The sequence below is a fragment of the Cyprinodon tularosa genome, unplaced genomic scaffold, assembly GCF_016077235.1.
Source record: "Cyprinodon tularosa strain WSP-4 unplaced genomic scaffold, ASM1607723v1 ctg750, whole genome shotgun sequence".
Classification (NCBI taxonomy): domain Eukaryota; kingdom Metazoa; phylum Chordata; class Actinopteri; order Cyprinodontiformes; family Cyprinodontidae; genus Cyprinodon; species Cyprinodon tularosa.
The window spans coordinates 468,494-489,490 of NW_024039508.1; the positions used below are offsets into that span (position 1 = coordinate 468,494).

The following is a 20,997-nucleotide window of genomic DNA, read 5'->3' on the forward strand; positions in this document are numbered from 1 at the left end:
ATGTAAGCAAACAATCGAGCAATAACTGAAGCAGTGTCACAATGGATGAATAAAAGAAACTTTACTGTAATATATCACATAGACCGACACAATTAACAAGAAAAAATGCCTCCTATGGTTTGATGTATAAACATAAGAGGATTCTTTAACCCCGCTTTAGGATGATGCAACAAAAACAGTCCAACTCTAAAAGGAACCATTTTCTCTGTGCTTTTAATGGATTCGCTTGAAGTTTAGACAGCAACAACAACAACATTTCAGGAAGTTGCATCACTTAAAGAAACAACATAAAGTTCAAAGTCTCATGCTAAAACTAAACAAGTTGGCTCAAATGTCACTTTAGAGGGGGAAATGTGAAACCTTGTGTGTCGGGAAAAAAATATCAAGGGCAGAAATCGATGTATTGTTGCAAGAAAATACCCGAAAAGTCAATAACTGCAAATGTCACCTACTTAGAATTAGAAAGACATGACTATAAAGAAAGTGAATTTACGGTTTGGTTATTTGACAGTACATGATAAGGTTATTATCGACTTTTAGATGCTCATGCATTAATCCTCTCCAATATGTCCCTTTCAGTATGTTTTTAGAGAAAAAGACACTTATAATCTTCTGCATTTTTTGGTTTGTTCATAAATTATTCATCAGTTCAGAAGGTAGACAAATGAAAAAGACAGAGAAGTAGAGAAAGTCAGGGACATAAAACAAGACCAGATAGAGTCCTAATAAAGAATCCAACTCTTTCTTTTTACACCTTTTTTAGGATCCCATTCCTTAATTCCGTAGATGCTTTTATCTTAAGTGACTTGCAAGGAATTACAATCAAGCCTCAGTGCATCTAGTGCCTCTGGCATACACTTTAGGTGCTATTTAAGAGACGGTACCCGTGGAACAGGTACAGAAGTGCAAATTAAGTAAATGTTAGGTGGGTTTGAGTGCTAAAAGTGCAGGTACAGTAAAGGTTGGGTTTTCCATAGCAGACAGGGTTTGTCGGAGCAATGTAGTGTTCAGGAAGATGAGATTGTATGAACTGGCCTTCTGTTATTCCATAGGCATGCATTATTTACTGAAGTATGAGTCCACCAGTGACGCACAGATGAGTGAGCTGTGTCCCTTAATTGGTGGATCTAACATCAGACATGTAGGCATATTGTGAATCATTTGAAGTGGTTATACAGTGAATACTAAGAGAGGCTCTGGAAGAGGATGTCAACAGTCGAGACAGCCCTGAAGCAGACACTAGTGCTTTTAAATGCACAGAAAATTAATTTACCCTGCAAGCTCTTGGCTAGTTTTTGAGAGTGACAGCAAAGTTCTGACATTCCCTGCGGACGTAGCACCAAACAGCATCAAAAATTCTTCATTTTAAAAGGTCGAGACTATTTGGATGTAAACCAGGCAGTTTGTGTTTTTCACTGTACCTGTCACGACATCTGTGTGCTCTTGAGACATATGCTGGCTCTGGTGGACCCATTCACCGTTGCACTTGAAGAAGATTTGGAGTGCTGGTCGTGCCTGACACCTGAGCTTGATAGGGTTACTTTTGATAATGTAGGCATCGACAGGCTCCTCCAAGAATCGGGGCAGGGTCCCAGACTGGCCATGCTGCAGGGCTTCACCTCTAAGGCCTGAAATAGACAAAGGAGAAAAATATTGGAGTGAAGCAAAACTTTAAAGCAAATTATGAAGCAGAAGTTTTACTTTTTGGCAGCTGAGTAACAGTCAACAGTTAGTAGTTCTTCTCCTTCTCACGCTTGTAATGACATCCAAGGTTTCCCAGTTGCTCACTCTAATTCTAGAGTTCAGATGTGCATTAATATTTGTAGAATTGGCTCTTTTCAGGTCTTTAGTAGATGAGAATCTACTAAAACGTGCGCTTGTAGGAATATAGATAACTTGTTTTATTAAACACATCTGACTTATGTTTTCATTTTTTTTTATATTTACCTCAATTAATGGTAAGGTTTTTTTATTAGTTTTATACAAAAAAATTGAAATAAAATCGGCTTTTACTACAAAAAAAAAAGTGGTCTTGCTTTCTAAGAGACAATCGCTAGTTGATAAGTTAAACTTGAAGCAGTCTTTAAATGTGTTTTTGTAAGTTTTTCTTGCAAAGAATTAAGCAGGTGGGAAAATTCTGACAAAGCGAACAATTTTTTCCCTGCCTTTTACCAGGACAAGTAAAATTAATCCTTTCTTTCCTCTAGAGAATCAAAATCTAAAACTCTTAATTACATAAAGAGCTGAAAAGTCAGGCTTCCTATTATCTTATGCTCAATGTTAGGTCTAAGCACTTAAAACATCATACATATATACAGGGAAAGAAAGAAGGCACAGAGACAATTAATTTAGTTACTCGCGAGGAGAGTAGGAAGAGACTGCGGAGTTTACAAATCTCCACCCCACTCTGCAGTCTTCAGCTTTCTCCTTCACTGCAAAAACGATCTAGAAATAACTTAAAATTTCTTAAATTAAGTGTATTCACCCTCAATTTGAGTAGGTAAATGATAGTTAGCCAATGGAATGAGTAATTTTACTCTTAAAATAAGATAATTAGATAATATGCACTTAAAATAAGAAAATGCAATTGTGTTTTTTTTATTTTAAGTGTAAATTGTCTTGTTCCATTGGCAAAATGTCTCTTTTACCTCCTCAATTCAAGAACAAATGCACTTATTTTAAGAAAAAATGACTTATCTAGATTTAGATTTTTTGCAGTGTTGCTATTTATTGAAGAAAGGGGATGTCCCTAATTACACAAAGTGAGGTTTAACTAAGGGGAAGGGAAACAAAAGGAACTTACTTTAAACCTCAGCACAACTTATTAAAAAACAAATACTAGGTGTGGTATTCCATTGTATTAGCAACACAGCATTGGAGATTTGCACTTCTAGGGAACCTTTATAAATGCTGTTTTGACGAACATTTTCCTAAACACATTTAACAAGAATGTCTGAAAATACTTTTTTTAGTCTCTCTCCTGTGAAATATCTAAAGCAGGCCTTGAAGTATTGAGCATCTGAAATTCCGGTTTAAATGTGAGTGACCAAAAAGAAAGCCTCAAGGATTTCCATGTATCCTTGATGGCATTTAATCCTAACTCATGTGTTGCTTTTTCATATATAGCATATTTTATGTACAGAGAAAACTATTTACAGTATTACTTTATTTTGACCTTGACTGCAGGAAAACATGCCATATTCATGTGTAGTATGATGGCTATATCAGTCAATTTCCCTTACTCCTGTACTTACCAACCAGCCTTCATACATCTAGAATCTGTGTTTCCTTATGCATAAACTAACCAGCCAATTTAAAAGGTACACTGGTTTAAAGGCTTGTTAACAGGAACAGTGACTCAGCCAACCGCATGGCAGCAAATCAATGCATTTAGACACCTAGACATTATGAGCACGATTTGCTGAGGATCATCAGAATCAGGGAAAAGAGATTGAATGACTAGATGCTGGATACATTTTGGCTTCAGATGGATGGTGTGAGTTTTTCAGAAACTGCTGATGCATGGGGAATTTCACACACAGCATCTCTGTGGTTTACAAAATAGTCCAAAGTAAAAAAAAAAAAATAAATAAAAAAAAAACAATAGAAAAACCCAGTAAGCAACAAACAAGATGAGTTTCAAACTCAAAGAGTTCTGATGAAAATGGATTGAAAGCATAGAAAGGTAACAGTAGCTCAAATAGACAATGTCATTTAACCAATGTATGATACTATCTATGACTGCACAACAGTAAACCAAAAAGCGGCAGACCACCACAAAGCAGGTATCAAACAAACTTTTCATTAAGTCCACACTTTTTGTAAATCCAATAGTTTTTATTGGTCTAATATAACATATTTTAATCTCAACTGTCAGGGTTTCTTGAACTGCAAGCAGAAAATTAGCATAGTAGACAAATAGAAAGGCTTTAAAAATAAGCCTCCTTGTGTTTAATCATCTCTCTAATATGCTATATAGTAAACATAGTAACTGAAGTTGAATATTATTTTAGTAGCATTATTCTGATTTATTGAATATGAATCTAATGTGAAAAGTGAGAACTTGCACTTAATTATAGCAACTTGCTTGTTAAAAAGATGCCTTAGAATAATCTATATTATATGTAATTAAAGTTTCTAAGCGTATATTGTCATTTGGTGAATGCTTTGAGGCCACTGATTGAATAGAATCCCTAAAACTGAACAATTGGATACATGATGCCTCGTCTAGTGGGGCTTGACATTTAGATGTTGCCTCCTGGCACAAACTACAGCAGATCATCAGATAATGAATCCATTCTGCCTAATAGTTTTTATTTTAATCACAGACTACCCACCAATACAAGCAGGGCCGGTTCTAGCCCTTTGGTTGCCCTAGGCGAGATTGAGTGTTGTGTCCCCACCCCCATCTCACTTTTGCCGTGCGAAATACCAGTACTGTTTTCAGCATCTGTTTAGTGCCTCATTGAGTTGTGTTTACAGTTCCATAAAGAGTGCTGTGCGGGGAATTGTACCTACAGTTGTGCAAAGTGTGTGTTACAAAATTGCAAATTGAGTGCAAAGCAGTGTTTGTTCTTTTAGTTTTGTGAACTCAGTGAGTGGATTTGCTATAAGTATTAATAGTTTTAGAAATTGTGCTATAAGAATCAAGGTTGTGTTTAAGCATTCAGAAAAAACTGTAACTTAGCATGGAGTGATGCATAGACAAATACCAGAATAGGTTTCCGTACCTTTTCTTTTTTATTATTTTAAATAATTTATTACACACTCAAAGTTAGGACTGTGCAAAAACACTTTTAACCATCTGTAAGGACACTTAGGTAAAGTATAACTAAAAAACTGGATTGAATCATTGAATGAATTTATTTCAGACAATTAACAAATTTAACACACATTAAACAAATATTAAATAAATCAATTTCAGAAATTACCAAATAACAATAAAAAATAATAAATTTAAGAAATTCCTCAACCAAGGACTACATAAAAAAGTAATTGATAAACATTAAATTACATTTTCTGTTCCAGTTCAATTAAATCATTTGAACATAAATAGAAATGAGATAAACAAAATTTTCCTCTAAATAAAATAGATCAGGTATATTTACCCTGATTTCTGACATTGATTAGTGATTAAAGAAAGGATTAACCCTCTACAAACAAAAGTGCTTTTATGAATACCATTACAAAATTAAAAGTTTGAAGTTGTTTTTTTTTTGTTCACATATTCTATGATGAACAGCCATAACTTCATATATTTTGATGATTATTTGTACATCCCTTTTGAATACTCAATGCAGATAATCACTACAAAATATTTTATTTATATTAGTATCTTCTACCCATTCTCAAGCTAATAATATAGCACATAATTCTGAGAAAAAAATGATGTCAACATTAGGGATGGGGATCGTTAATATTTATTGATATCGATACCTTTATCGATACTCCTTATCGATCCGAGTCTTTATCGATACCACTATCGATACTTTTCTGTTATTTGGTGGAAAGACGATGCAACAAAATTTTATTAACAGAACTGGTATTGCTTCTATTGCTTAACAAGTGAGCATAACAAAAACGTTTCTAGCCTTCAATAAACATGGCTAATGTAATAGGCCACTTCGAAATGACATAAAACTAACTAGAATATATTTTCACAATTGTTGGTTAATGTATTGTCTACTGTCACTTTTCATCATGTTTTTAGTGATTAGGAAAATATTTAACAAATAAATAATTGTATTTTAAATTAAATGTAATTTTTAATAAATGTTGGCATCAGTAGTTTAATTATATATAGAGCAATATACAACTGTATTACTCATGTTTCTCGCCAAAAACAAAATTTCCCGTTTTCTTTACGTTACACTTGAACGCATCATGATAACCTAATTGTCATTTTACTGAGCCAATCTGAACACATCATCACGCAGCACGTCTGAAACTTTATTTACTTTTCAAGCTAACTAGCTTGTATGCTTCCGATTACAACACGGATTTCACAATTAATATTTTTAACTGACCGGACAAGCTACAAAGTCTGTGTGCGCTTACCAGTGGTACTCTGAGTGGATGATGAAGACGGGCCGACTGCGGCAGCAGCTGGAGGAGGAGTCTTTTCCGTTCAGCCATTCTCGAGTCGCGAGCTAAGTTAACTGCCAGACTTCACTTGTTTTACTTTTAATATCTGTTTGCTTACAATTTCATTCCAAAATATTGGTGTACATGCTGCAGTGATTGGCGTCACGACTTCCGGGTTGGAGGGCGCTTGAAAAGTGATCAGAATCTTTTCCGATTTTCTCTTAAATGTGAAAAAATAAATAAAAAAACGGTGGTATATTTATTTGTTCATATTTTGCTATTTATATATACGTAAGGTTAAGTCAAACTGACGGACGCTTCATAACCGGTTTAATTCGCTTTTTTTTCTAATTCTATGATTAATGGGAAGTAAGCCTAAGGGCGACGCTAAATATAGAGGGCGCCCCCAACACATTTGTCGCCCTAGGCAATTGCCTAGCTTGCCTGTAGCAATCGCCGGCCCTGAATACAAGACAACAAGTCTACCCACTGAGCCACAGTCACTCCTAATAAGAAGGATGAGATTGCCTGGTTCCGGTTCATCATAATGGTGCTCTGTCGGGTTAAAGTCAGAGCCTGCTGGATGACTGTCAACTTTCTCCATACAAAACTTGTACATCTTTGTCTGTAAACCAAGCATACAAAGACATTTCGGGGCATTTCTTCTCAGGACCTTGGCTTGTTTGCTGCTGCAAAGAGATGCTATCATTGATAAGGGGGAATTTTCCAAATTGTCATAATCCTCCACATCCTGCAGCATTTTTCCCCCCTTTCACTAGAACTACAGGAGTCCAAGCCTAACCCCTCATAAACAGCTGCACACCAAAATCTCCTTTCCACCAAAAGTCCTATCCAGCCTAATGTAATCAGACAACCATTGTTCTATTGGCAGAGGCCAAACCCAAGCTTGTATATCAGATTGCCAGACAGAGAGGCATGATTGATAGAATCCAGTTGTGGCACGCTCCATATGATTGCATCTTAGCTTTGTTATAGCACTTGGTGATGTGAGGTTTGATTCAGTTGCTTGGCCATAAAAACCCATTTCATCAAACTCTTTACCTACTCTACTTGCTGTAATCTAAAGGATACAAAAGTTAAGAGGTCTGAAGAGATCGACTTTGCACACAGATGGTGTTTTTTTCCTGGATTGTGTGCCTCCGGCATTTACAGTCCTTGTTTGTAAAGTTACCACGCACAAATGTCAGTGGAATGTGTCTCTACCAGAAAATTTTACAAAAGACTTTGTCCCGCAGGTGAAATATATCCCACTGCATGCCTGAATTCACTGAGCTCCTCAGAGTGACCCTTTCATTCATAGGTGATTGTAGCGTTCTACTGTACATGACATGATACAAATAAATGAATTCAAAGGTTTAGGAAGGGGTCTCAATATTTTTGCTAAAAGGCCAATTACTACCATACATATGAGGAACTGTAATCATATCTCTTAAAATAATATATCCTCTTCATTACTGAATCAAAGTAGCGTTTTTGCTATTGCGGTAGTGCATATAATAACAATAATACCATCACAACTTTGGTTTCCTTTATCGTTTGATGATCGAGGTTAAATTTGCTGAAATAAATCAAATTAAGGTTGTTCTCCACCTATAAGTGATACTTTAATCTCTGAAATCCGTGCTCCTTAAAACCAGTTACTAGTCGAAGACAAGGTGCTTGCAGCACATAAACAATCATTACTCCCATCTTCCTCTGCCTGTTTGAGGGCTGTTTCAGTCAGCACACGTTCTGCTGCTTCTGAGTCCCACAACTGTAATTATACTCTGACTAATCCGCCAGTTTGGTGGAACATCTTTCATGCAAGTGTGAAGAGTTTATTGAGGCAAACCATCCCATACGCTCTCACCTCCCCACTGCACACTCCATGTTTCCCCACAGTGATGGCTGTACCTCTGAAAAGCCCATCAGGATTAAGGAACCCGCGCTCTCGGTTTCTCTCCTCCTCTCCAGCTAATCCCGTCCTCCTACCTTTCCTTGCTGGATGTCTCCTGATGGAGGGAAATAGATAAAAGACTCTCTGTGATTCCCTGGCTGTGAAAATCACAGATCTTGTTCAGTGTTCCTGTACCCCTCTGTGGGACACGTTCACATTCTCTGCCACGTTCGTGGAACAGGAGCTGAACAAAGAGACATGCTTTTAATTTCAAAATGTCTCGCCCCAGGCAGGCTTTTCTTGTTCGGAGCGCTCCTCTTTGTTTTGCACAGGCAGAATTGACATTGTGTGTTTGTGTTTTAGATGGATGCAAAACACAGACTAACAGTGCATCAAGGTAATGATAGATGAGGGAGGAACACCCAAATGCACACCTGTCAAACCCAGTCAAAGTCTTTCACATATTGACATCTTATAAATGGATCAGGTTTCATAAATGAATTCCTAACAACAGGGTGGTCTGACACCACCAACTATCCCTCCTAATACTAACATCAACATTAGATATTATTTCAGATTTTATTGCTGTTAGTAGTCTGTTCACTGCTCCGGTTTTCCTCTTCTATTTAGCCGCTGGGACGTTTCACAGCAGACAGATTAAGAGAGACACATGAAAGGAAACTGGTGCCATTTAACCCCAGGCTGGTGTCGACATGTGAGGCTTTACAAGCACTTAGCAGTCCCTGGAAACTGCATAACATTGTCTCTGGTCACGAAATTGATGAATATAAATCACAAACAGCAGCACAGAGCTGCAGAAGCAATATTTCTATTACAGCGTACTATTTTAAAACCATACTGTGATAAGGCTCTGCGGTGCAGTTTAGTGATGAAGTGCGATACCGCTTGACATTCCCCACAACATTCCCTCATTTACATCCTGAGGTTGGTGCGGTGCGGTTATTGGTTCATCTCGCCTCAATGTGCTTCACAGCCTCCATTGAGGAGGCCGCTGAGGCTCGGGCTTCACAATTTCAGAATGATCTACAACCAATGCTTCCACCTGGCAATACCACATAAGGGGCACAGATACATTTAGCCAACTCACAGAGAAAATAACATATCACTGCCAAAGGGCTGAGTGATGGCTCTATTTTCTTTCTCTTTCTCTGTGTCTGGCGTGCACATTAATGCTTCTACAGGAAACACACACTAGTTGTGAAGCATCTTATCAGGAGGCAGATATATTTTTGTCAGATGACCAAACACTTTCTGTTTACCTGCTAAATTGAGAGCAGTTTGTATAGTCTGCATCTTAATGCCATTTTACATCATTTTTCAAAAGCATTCATACCTATGTGCCTATTTAATTAGAAAAATTAACAACCCACTTGGCTCTGATACATCTAAAAATATCAAATTAACAAACCATCCACCTGTGACTGATTTTATTTAAGTTAAACTTCAGATCTTCCAGAAAAACGTTTGTTATAAAGCAGTAAAAAACAAAGAGCCTCACTAAGTACAAGAAAAACACCAAGTAGATAAGGAATAAAGCTTTAGAAATGTTAGAACGTGATGTCCTAACTTAACACAACAAGGTTCCTAAACTGACACACCTGGATAAAGGAGCATTGATCAGAGTCATCAAAGAGGCCCATGGTTAAACTGGAGGACTGTCTGGGGATATAAAGCTCAGGTGAGGTCATGAGTCAAAAGCATTAGCACCAGAAATCTGACCTTTATGGGAGAGTGGCAGGAAGGAGAAGGTCCAGTTTGTGACTGGTCATAAATCCAGTTTAAAAGCTGCTCTAATATATTCAGAAACTTGAGTTAATCAATATAGAAAATGTGGGAACAGTGGTTCCTAGATGAGGGATACAGGTGAAGACAAGAACCAACAAACTTGAAGCTTTGACTGCTCAGAAAGTAACACTATTTCGTGTTTGTCATTTTGCAGTTTAACCATCTGGATTTATGATGTCTTAAAAACCCACAGATTATTTTAAAAATTTGTTTTCAACATTTTGCTTTTACACATATGAATCTTTCACCATTAATGATCTCTTTACTTTCTCACAGCCTCCCTATGAGGTGTGCAGCATAATAATCACACTGATTATTTTCATTTGAATATGTGTACTGGAAACTACCAAGATGGCCTCCTGTCTTCTTTAGCCCGAAGGACGAATTGTAAATGAATTATAAAATAAGTCTTACATTTTAAATCATCCCTCTCTCTCCTGCAGCGCATAATTGTCAGAGTAACTCTGAAAGCCAGAAACGATACTTGATCGATAAACCAAACTCACTACTAGTCAGAACAGGGAAAAGCAGAAAAGAGCATGTTTCTACATTTCATATCAGAAACATGTTATTTTAACACTAAGGTGCCTTAATTTTTAAGCTGTGCCCTAAAAGAGAGACTGTGGATTATGCTGCAGTAAGTTTATCAGCCTGTTGACAAAGTGATGCATATAATTTTACAGTAAAGCATTAATTATAAACAGTTTTGAGCAAAAAATTGGCAAAAAAATGGGGACCAACAGCTAATAATCACAAATTCAATAAAAAAGCTGTAAAATTGTCATTTAAGAAATTGGAAACACGGATTGAGGACTGAAAAACTTCCCATTAGTTTGCTGGATGTAATTTTCAATTATCTTGTATCAGATCTCGTTTGATAGACAGCACTTTAATCAGATGTATGTATTTTGTAATATTTCTGGTACGCTCTATGAGCCTGTGATTCGCAGAAAAGCTCAGTGAAAACCACAACAGTTGCTTTACACCTTCCAGCATCCAATTCTCATTCATGTTCTCTCAGAGCAAGTCTGCAGAGGTGAAGAAAGAATTCAACCATCTGACATTTTCTCCACAGTGTGATGATCAGCAGTTGATCTCGGCTTGGGAAACGTGCTGAAGGGATTCCTTTTGCACCAGAAATCAAAGAAAAGCAGAAAAAAAACTGATTTAAGAAGCCTGCTATGGTTGAGTAAAACATACCAGAGATGGATGTATTACTTTAATTCATGTCTGCTGAGATTTCCCTTTAAAGCTGTAAAATGAATGCAATGTATGCTGCTTTAATTAGTAAAAATATGTGAGCTGTAGAGCCACTGTCTGCAGTTGTGTAAATATAAAGGCTAAATAAGCATAAAAAACCTTCAAATTAAAGGATTTAGAATAAAATATAATCCCTGACAAACACTCACTATGACCCACCTCAAGTTTGGTGAGATTTGCAAGCCTAATATTGTGTTTACGAGGACTTTGGATTTACGGCTGAACAACTCAGCCCATTCGCTGAAGCCTGAAAGGTTGAGATACTGTGTGAAAAAGTTCAACTGTCTCTCAAACACACATTTAAACTCACATCATCATGAATTTAACTTTTACATCATGTTTGTGGAAACAGGCTCCTTGCAAAGAGACTTTCTGCGGATATAAAGATGTTTATTTATGCTTTAGAAGCTGTAGTAATAAATGAATTACACTTTAGTTCTATGAGTTTCTGATTTATTCTTTCAATGCTAGCAATTTATTTACCTTTTCAAAACACATTATTGGTTTTATTGAAAAAAAATGAGAAGTTATTTGTGAAATATTTGCAAATGGTGAAGACAGATGAAGCCTTTGCTTGTGTTACTGCATCACGTGGACAGTATGCTAAAAACATGTCAAGAAGGACTAATGGCATTGTGCTTTGTTGCATTTCTTCACACAGCAGCAGAGGTAAAGAGAAAATGATCACAGGTTTCCTCTCTGAAGACATGTAGGTGTCAATTCGTAAATGCGTTTGCAAAACTGCAGGGATATTTATGATAATCCATTGTGTTTCAACTGTATAAAGCCAGAATTGAACATTTTCAAATGTATGACTATGAGGGCTAAATCCACTCAGATATCCAAGATTTGTAAAAATATAAAGAATGACTTCCCATTAACATAATATCATCCGACCCGTGTGCCTGCAATAATCCACTGCATATTCCATCTCTACTCTGTGTATGCAGGACTAGAAAGGAACACTATGCACTGCTGATTAAAAGGAATATAGATAGGTTTCCAGTATCCAAGGTGTCCCTATTATGAGCTATTCTTTCATTGGTTTGGTCAGGGCTGCTTTAAACTGTAATAATATGTTTTCTTCTTCTGACTGCATGAAGCTGTGATTGCAAAAAAACAAAAAGGATAGTGTTACAAGTTTTCATACTGATGTTACTCATTTAGGTACAGAGATTGTGTGAGAAATAAAAGCATTTGAAAAAAAGTTGTTTGCTTTACGGCTATGTGAATATTTGCAAAGATTTTCTTCTTCTATAAATCATGAGATGGAAAATTATAACGATGACAAAAAACTAAACCTTTAAGCTTTTCTTTGATCAAGACTTTATGGTAAAACGTCGTTTAACCCAGAATGGACAAACGAGCGTGAATTTATGACGAAAGGTAGTGGAGATTCATTCCATGGTTTCTGCCACTTTGTCGATGCGATGTGGGCGTAAGCAGTCAAGGAAAAGCTGCAATTGAACGGCGTGCGAGTACGGATTAACATAAAAGTAATAAACGTGCAGCAGCGAACTCTTCAATGTTGGCTTTTACATTAAGTTTTGTCGCCCCTGGATGCTAAAGTAAGTTGTGCAGAGCTGCAAGGTGGACTATACTATAAAACATCACTAGTCCTACGGAAGTGTAGACTGTGACGTTAAAGTGGATTTCGGTGATTCGCCCATAGCTAAAGGGATGACCATAAAGACAGGCCTGCTTCACACACACTTAAGATAAGTTCCCAAAAGACTGAGGCACTTAAAAATAAAGCTATACTTTTAGAGCAGTTGAATGTAATTTCTACAATCTCTTTTGTTGTTTAAAAAATATTACTCTTTTTTATTATGAATGTTTCTTGTTAAAAATATTTTTTTAACGTTTAAGTCCTCACATCTTATGCTTTGTGGTATTCTGCACTTTAAAGATTCATCTCGGTGGTGACTTTTTCAACACCATAATGTATTAAATAAATACAAATGCTGGGAACCAATTCTTTTTTACATTTCTTTAATATTTTGTTCTATTCAGCTACACAAGCATCCTCTTTAAACTGCTAAGAATTGTACTATAAATATGACTTTACCCGATTCTTATGTACACCTTAGTAATTTATTGATATGCCGCACAATGTCCTCCTTTTTGGTGCTATAGAAATGGCCACCCTAGCTTAAAATGATACGTAAATTAATTTTTTATGTTCACTTTTCAGTAGAGGTACTAGCAAAAGCCACCAAAATGTATTTTAAGGTGACAAATTGGTCTTAGTTATAGTTGCACTTTTTGACTCATTTTTATTTTCTTCTTAAAGATTACTAATTTTGTGACAGAATTACTTTATTTACTTACCAAGTGAACAAAAACAAAGCATAAAACAGACACATACTACACCTGCAGGATGATAATCCTCTATAAAAAAACTTTATAGGCAACCAGAACAAACTGCTGTCCTATACGTTTTAAAAAAAAAATGTCATACAACATGCTGACGCACCTTTAAACAAATCATTAACTTAATCCCAAGGTTCCAAATTTAGAATCAATACTAAAATTATGCACATTTTAACATGATAACACTTAAACTCACAGATTAAGAAATAAGATGTATAATTTGCACCTTGAAGAGAGACCTGCGTGTAGATTTGAGGCTCAATATTGTTGCTTCGTAAATGCAGACGTTCATAAAGCGCGTCTGTGTAAATACATGAATAAATACAGCTTGGCAGTGGTCAACACTGCATTAATTATATATACCCGGTGTGGTGGGCCTTCATAGGCAGTATCGACACTAATTTGTGCAGCAGATGGATGGGCTAGGCTGCGGATTAGAGGTGAAGCTAACAGAGGAGGTGGGGGTGGAAGGAGATTTGCTGAAACAGATGATAGGTGGGTGTTTAGGATAGTGAGAAGCACTTGGGGAGCATCTGTTAAGATCATACGTGTCCGTGGCTGAAAATTTGTAGAAAAGAAAATCTTTAAAGATGTTGAATTAAACATAAATTGCATTAATTCCATATTTAAATTCCAATATTGTAAAAAAAAAAAACAGCTACTGAGGAAAAGACATGCATAAATCTACTAAGAATCTTGTAATCTACACTTCTAATAGAATCTTGGCTATGCTGGGTTGAGGATTGTGCTAGATGGGTCATGTTTAGTGTTTGTCACCCAAACACATCAGGCTGTAGCATGTCCCTGTCTAACAGCCATATGGTGCCTGCATCACCAGAATATATACAACTGCTCCCAAGCGAAGCCAGGTCTGAATGAGATGTGTGTAAAACTCCATCATTACACCCAAAAGACCGTCACTGCTCCTTGAGCTTAAGCAATTTTCTCTGTAAACTAAGACAAAATGAAATATTTTAAGCTCTCAATTTCCACTCGTGATATCTGTGCTGTAGGATTCACATGCGTTAACACATTTCTGCTGTGCCTCCCAATCTCCTAAAAACAGCCTGGTCTCAACAGAAAGAGATGCAAAAGTGGTTTGTTCAAATATTGATGTAAAACCTCTCATCTGTCATCTCAGGAACCAACGCACACCACACATTTGACGCTTGCACTGATTGCATGTGTGCCACAACTAAGGCATTCCCAAGCAGAGGCAGTTTTCCCGAAACACACACCAGATGTCCAACAAAAAACAAGAACAAACAAATGTTGACTCTGCCCTCATTCCTTGTTTTCCGTTTAATCTGCTTTATACCCTTGTGTTCATCCAACAAAGTTTTTGGAAAGTAAAACATATTGAAATTAAAGCCAAAGTTAGAACCTTACCCAGATGTTTCAGTATATCAGAAAGTTAATAAAGAGAGCAGTTGAGATGGTCATGGTACGGCAACTCTGGAGAAGCTAAGGAGATCCAAAGCTCAGGTGGATGACCCTTTCACAGGAAAACTATGTATTGTACATTGCAAAAATCTTAAAGAGGAAGAGGCAAGAAGGATGTTAAAAGAAACCAATTAAAAGTGCAATTTGCATTTATTTTGGAGGACATTCTCTGTTCATATGAGAGCAGGTAAATAAAGTTATGTGTAGCTGAAACTAACAATGCAAAAACACGGTGGTGGCAGAATCAAGCTGTAGCTCGGCAGGGACAGGGAAGCTGAATGGATGGAGGGATACATTCTCAAGCAAAAACATGTTAGAGACTAAATTTCAAACCTGGACCTAGACCCAGGTCTTAAAAAGCTGGAGTCAGAGGAAGGCTACATACTTATACAAGCAATACTTTTCAGATTGTTTTAAAGCTTTATCATCTAATTTTATTTGTCTATCATATACAATTTGAATTAAACACATCAAAGTTTTATTTCTGCTAAATCGACAAAAATTGTGTACATATCCTTTCAAGGTTTGTGATTAGTTTGATAATATATCAGCTTTGTGAAACCCAAGTCAAAGGACGAAGGACAAACAAACAAAGCCCTGCCACATCAAAGTCTTGGCAGTGTTAAAATGGGACTCCAGTCAGGCTCCATCCCAGGTAGGTCTATAATAAAAACACTTAGTGTGAAAAGACAAAAGAAAATATAGTTGTACTTTCAATCCTCGCTAAAAAAAAAAAAATCTAGCTGTCAGAAATGCTGCAGGGTATGCTGTTTTTGTCATAATTCCTTGCCAAAGAAAAATCATTGTGACAGGATACATTTATTGCACAGTGTGAAGGACTTGTTGCAGGTCTTTCTGTGTTTTAGGGTTGAAAATTATGCTTCGCAAAACCAGGGAAACTAGAGAGTACCTCTGCAGTTTTTGCAGCTAGCTTTTCCAGGGATTGGAAAACATGTTGCGTCTTAGAATAGTTTGAACATTTAAAGCAGATTTCTTTAATTTAACGGCTTGTGAAATCCACCTAGATTGTCCACTTATCATAACCCCTCATGGGTTGATATTGTCAACAAAAACAATAAAACAATGTAGGCAGAATGATTAAATATTTCTACTTTTATTTAAAAAAATACTGTATCTTGCCTTGGTTTTTGAGAGCTTTGGCTAAAAATTCTCAAGAACCAACTGCTAAACTATTTTGAACAGAGTTAATTATGGGATTCAGCAGTTTATCATGTGTTTTTTTTTTTTTCGTTTTTATGATAAAACTGCATCGATTTTCCAAAACAGTTTCTTTTTTTATATTAAAACCCAAACATTCAACACTTCCTAGTGAATAAAAGGCTCATATAACATTTTTTAAGACTGAGGGAAAAACTGCTCCCTGGATTGTAAAGCTAGCAGCACCCTGTGCTATGGACCATATGAGTTCGATGAATCACAGACAAGCAGGTGTCTTTGGCAGCAAGAAGTGGCTTCCAATAAAAATGAAAAGCTATTCCAGGGCATTATTTTAATGATGCACTTACCATCATTTATAGCATTTTTCTGGTCTCTGGCATTCACAGATTTTCTTTTTTTTAAACTATCAGTTTGTTTGGACAAAATGCCCTCTAAAAAAAACCAGAAAAATCTGTCAAAAAGAAGTCTGCAGAGTAAAACATGCTAATTAATCTTGTCTAGAAGACAACATATAATAGGGGTAAAAAAAAAAGGTTCTCCTGGACGGCTACCTGTGTCTGCAGAAGCTGCGGTAAAGCTAAAAACAAAGCAACAAATAAAAGGACGGGACCTAAAAGTTGCAATATTTAAAACAAAACAAGCTTCTACTTTGAACCAAATTTAATCATAAATCTGGATTAATGCATCAAGATTTCAGTGTTACAGATAAAGTTGCTTATTTTTTTAATAACAAAAAAAAAATGACCTGATTTGGTGTGTGCTGTTTCGACTTCTTATAATTCCTTTATGAATTCATGTTCTGTTTCTAAAAACATGTTCCTGTCTTTTGTTGTTTTTTTTTTAGGTGTGTGGTTATACTATTAAACATGCACAGAACTAGTGCATTTGTGTGTGTGTGTGTTTGTGTCCCGCATACAAACACCCAGGTGGTATATGTGTCTTCATTGGTGTTGTGACAACCTGCCAGCCTGGCTTTGGCAGCTGAGAGATAGTGCTTCCCTCAGCTCTCCCGATAATCAAAGAGTAAACATGCTGAAGCAAAAGTGGGTTACCTGGATGTCAAACTGACACAAAAAAAAACAACAACAAAAAAACTCTATAATATCAACCACTCTTCTATAGGACTTCCTTATTCTTTAGCTGAAATTGGGAGGGAAAAACAACTTATCCCAATAAATGGCACACGCATTTGCATATGCCTTTCATGTTCAGTATGTCAGTGATTCCTCTGGAAGACGTTTCTACCACTTAAACACTTGAGGAAAAAAAGGCTAAAAATACAGTATTAGAAATAAGCTGTGGACTTGTGTATGTATTCACATAGCGAGGAGATAATCCTTTACAATCCATCCAAAATGTTGACTTGGCTTTTCTTAACTGAAAATGCTTTGCCATCAATAAAGGACTGCACTGTTAAATGAAAGCTTTTCTCTTACATGTGACACTTATTTTTGAATTATCCTTATCATTTTTCCATTAGAAACGTATCTGTCACATAGAAATGATTGTATTCATTCAAGTTAACAGCTTTGTTTTTTCCCTTGTAGAGAACAGCTGGCAGAAGCTGGTTGGACCACGCGCTCAGAAACTGGTGCAGGCCCATTGTGGGCGTTCAGAACAGTCAAAACCGACACATTTTATTGTTTGAGGGGTTTTGTTTGTTTGTTTGTCCTCATATAGGCAAAAAGAGGAGAAATACTTTCTTCTGTTCTGTTGTTTGAGGAAGCAATGTATGGAAACGTTGCATGTTTTAGATCTTCTATTCTAAATAACAATTTTTTCCTATTTTTTCTGAAAACCTTTTTTATTTGATGTTGTGCATTTAGGTTATCATTGTATCTTCATTCCTATAAAAAATGTCAAATCATTTGTCAAATTAAACAGATCTGCTCTACATTAAAGGGCTAATCCACACTTTGAGATAAGACTCCAATTTCTGCATCTCTTATTTAAAATCCAAAATACATTGATCAATACCGGATAATTCCACAGTAAATAGAGATCCCCTAAATTATAGCTTTATATTAATTAAACCTTTATCAAAATGTGAAAATAAGGCTGTTCACTAGTTCTTTGGCATGACGATTAGACAAGCATCAGAAACTCAATATAAAATCCAATCCAACTTGATGTATAAAGCACTTAAAGCCCAGGGACCAAAGTTCAGAACATGCCAAAGTAAAAATTATGAAAAAAAATCCCAACCTGAGAAAAAGAAGCAAATACAAAAAACAACTAATTATAATTAAGCCAATATCCCCAAAAGTATCAAAGACCTAAAAGAAAATATGTGTTTTTATAGTAAACATGCCACATGCTAACATATGTAATGATTGGATTATTTGATTTTGCAGCCAATAAAAAATGTGTATTTGGATTTATTTATTTTCAGTCCAAAAACATTTGATTCCAATGAAGGTGTCTAGCTATAGTAAACATAGCTAGGCACATCTTACAGGAAAAATAGATTAGAAATACTCTGTTGGGTCTTCAGAAAGTATTCATATCTCATAAACAACTTCAGATCTTGACGTTGTTTATGAGATATGTGTCAAATTATGAGCAACATACTAGTAATAGATGAGGGAGAGTCAATATTTGGATGTAAAAGAATAATATAGTGGTTTTTCACTATAATGCAGAAAGAATAGGAAGTGTGGAAATGCAGTCAGTTGACTTCCAGATTCATCAAATGGGCAAGTAGTTAATGTTTGTGATTTATTCATGGTTTAAATGTTATTATTCTTCAAAGGCCTAGGATGATTAATAGAAAACATTAGTGAATGGACGGCATCGTGATGACTTAGGAGCACAGCAGAAAGATTGTGCAAGGTTTAAAGGTTTAAAGAAGGGTTAGAGTTTTAAAGATGTTTAAATAACAATAGAAAAGACCCCAATGTTGCTACATATGTTTGGTCATCAAAGGGACTTTATCCCCTAAAATAAATCTTAAAAATCTTAAGGATAATTTGTATTTTTTTGCTCTTTCATGATGCTGCACTTCTCATTCTCAAAGCTGAGAGCTTTGAATACATTTTCTAACACTTGTTTTAAAAAATAGAAAGACAATGATACTGCAGACCTACCAAGGCATGGCCCTTAGAAACAGATTGAAATAAACACTGTAGGAGACAGAGAAAACATGTAGAAAGGGGTGCTTTGATCAGATAAAGATGAATTTGGATGTGTTAAACCAACACTTGACAGTAACCAACACATGATGCCTGAGCTGACACACGGCGGTGTTAGCATAAAGCCATGGTGATGCTTTTTTTTTTTTTTTTTTAACTATATAGTTGAAGATAGTTTTAAAGGAGATTGATGAAACTAAATAAGGGATGATCCCAGAAGGAAACCTGTTTAATGCTGCAGAGGACCTGAGACCAAAGTTAAAGGAATAGTACACCCAAAACATGATTAGCCTTCATTTTCTACTCACCCCCATGCTGAACAACACCCTGGAGTACTTTTTTGATATCTCAAATGCACCTGGAGATCTGGGAGGCTTCTTGCTGTCTGCTGACATTCAAATAATGGAGGTCTATGGTGCCCGAGACAGAAAGGTCCATAAAAGTCCACAAAAAACGTGTCAATATTCCTCCATACTGCTCGTCCAATGTATTCCAAGTGTCCTGAGTGGGTAGCATCCAGAATTTACTCGAAACAAAGTCATTTAGAATGTTTTTAGAGCATAAACAGTAGTGTATAGGATTTCCTGAAAGCGCGCACATGCGCGTTCACGACGCTAAGGAAGCCGGCAGACCAAACCAGACGAAAGTGCGCATTCAGGGACTGCTCTGCCGATAATGCAAGCGTAGAAGAAGAAATGTGCTGTTTACCTGTGCAAAGAAAGAAGCAACGAAAGAAAAATGTCTGAGGACTTCAGTGTTGAGGAAGAGCATGAGTTCTTTGCCGAGCTGAATGTGCTAGTTTGGTCTGCCGGCTTCCGTAGCGTCGTGATCGCGCATGTGCGCGCTTTCAGGAAATCCTATACACTACTGTTTATGCTCTAAAAACATTCTAAATGACTTTGTTTCGAGTAAATTCTGGATGCTACCCACTCAGGACACTTGGAATACATTGGACGAGCAGTATGGAGGAATATTGAAACGTTTTTTTGTGGACTTTTATGGACCTTTCTGCCTCGGGCGCCATAGACCTCCATTATTTGAATGTCAGCAGACAGCAAGAAGCCTCCCAGATCTCCAGATGCATTTGAGATATCAAAAAAGTACTCCAGAGTGTTGTTCAGCATGGGGGTGAGTAGAAAATGAAGGCTAATCATGTTTTGGGTGTACTATTCCTTTAATGCTCACTTGCAAGCGGGGAAGCAAGATTAAGCTCACAACCATAATGCTTTTTAGATAAAGCATATTCATGTGTTAGTCAAAATCCAGATCAGTTCTATTCAGACTTTCTGCCAATATTTGAAAACCGATGTTAACTGTTAAAACAGAATAGGAGAAATAGTGCAACTATTGTAGAAATATTGTACCTCAAAATAGCTGTAAATGGGTGGAATATTAATGAATGCTGCACTTTTTAGATAAAAACAGATTTTTTTTTTCATTTTACAAACACTGCCTACTGCACTTCTTTTATCACATATAATCCCTATATACTGTTGTATTGTAATTTGACAACATGTAAAACATTTTAGAAAAAAAATATACTGTTCACCAATAATATAATATATGTATTCATTAACTTTTGAAAATGATCCCTCCTAAAAAACAGAAATCAATTTTTTTGTGTTTTACAATGTAAACAAAAGAAAAATATTTTGACTGAACAAGAACAACTGTCAATTTTAATATATTTTTCCAAGCCTCCATCTTTGACATTATAAATAAATCGTAAAACAGGACCAGTGTGATCCACGGAAATCTTTAGAATATGCAATGATTAGATTTTTTTCCTTTACTTTGCCCCTATCATGCAGCCAACCAAGTCAC

At 36.3% G+C, this 20,997-nt stretch overlaps 1 protein-coding gene across 1 annotated transcript in view; it reads right to left on the reverse strand.

Annotated features, from left to right (window-relative positions):
• Positions 1 to 20,997, reverse strand: part of LOC119773220 (netrin receptor UNC5D-like) — a 280,262-nt gene that overhangs the window by 132,205 nt on the left and 127,060 nt on the right. The window contains exon 2 of the mRNA XM_038270115.1: positions 1,422 to 1,628. Coding sequence (XP_038126043.1) covers positions 1,422 to 1,628 — 207 coding nt within the window. The remainder of the gene's footprint in view (positions 1 to 1,421; positions 1,629 to 20,997) is intronic.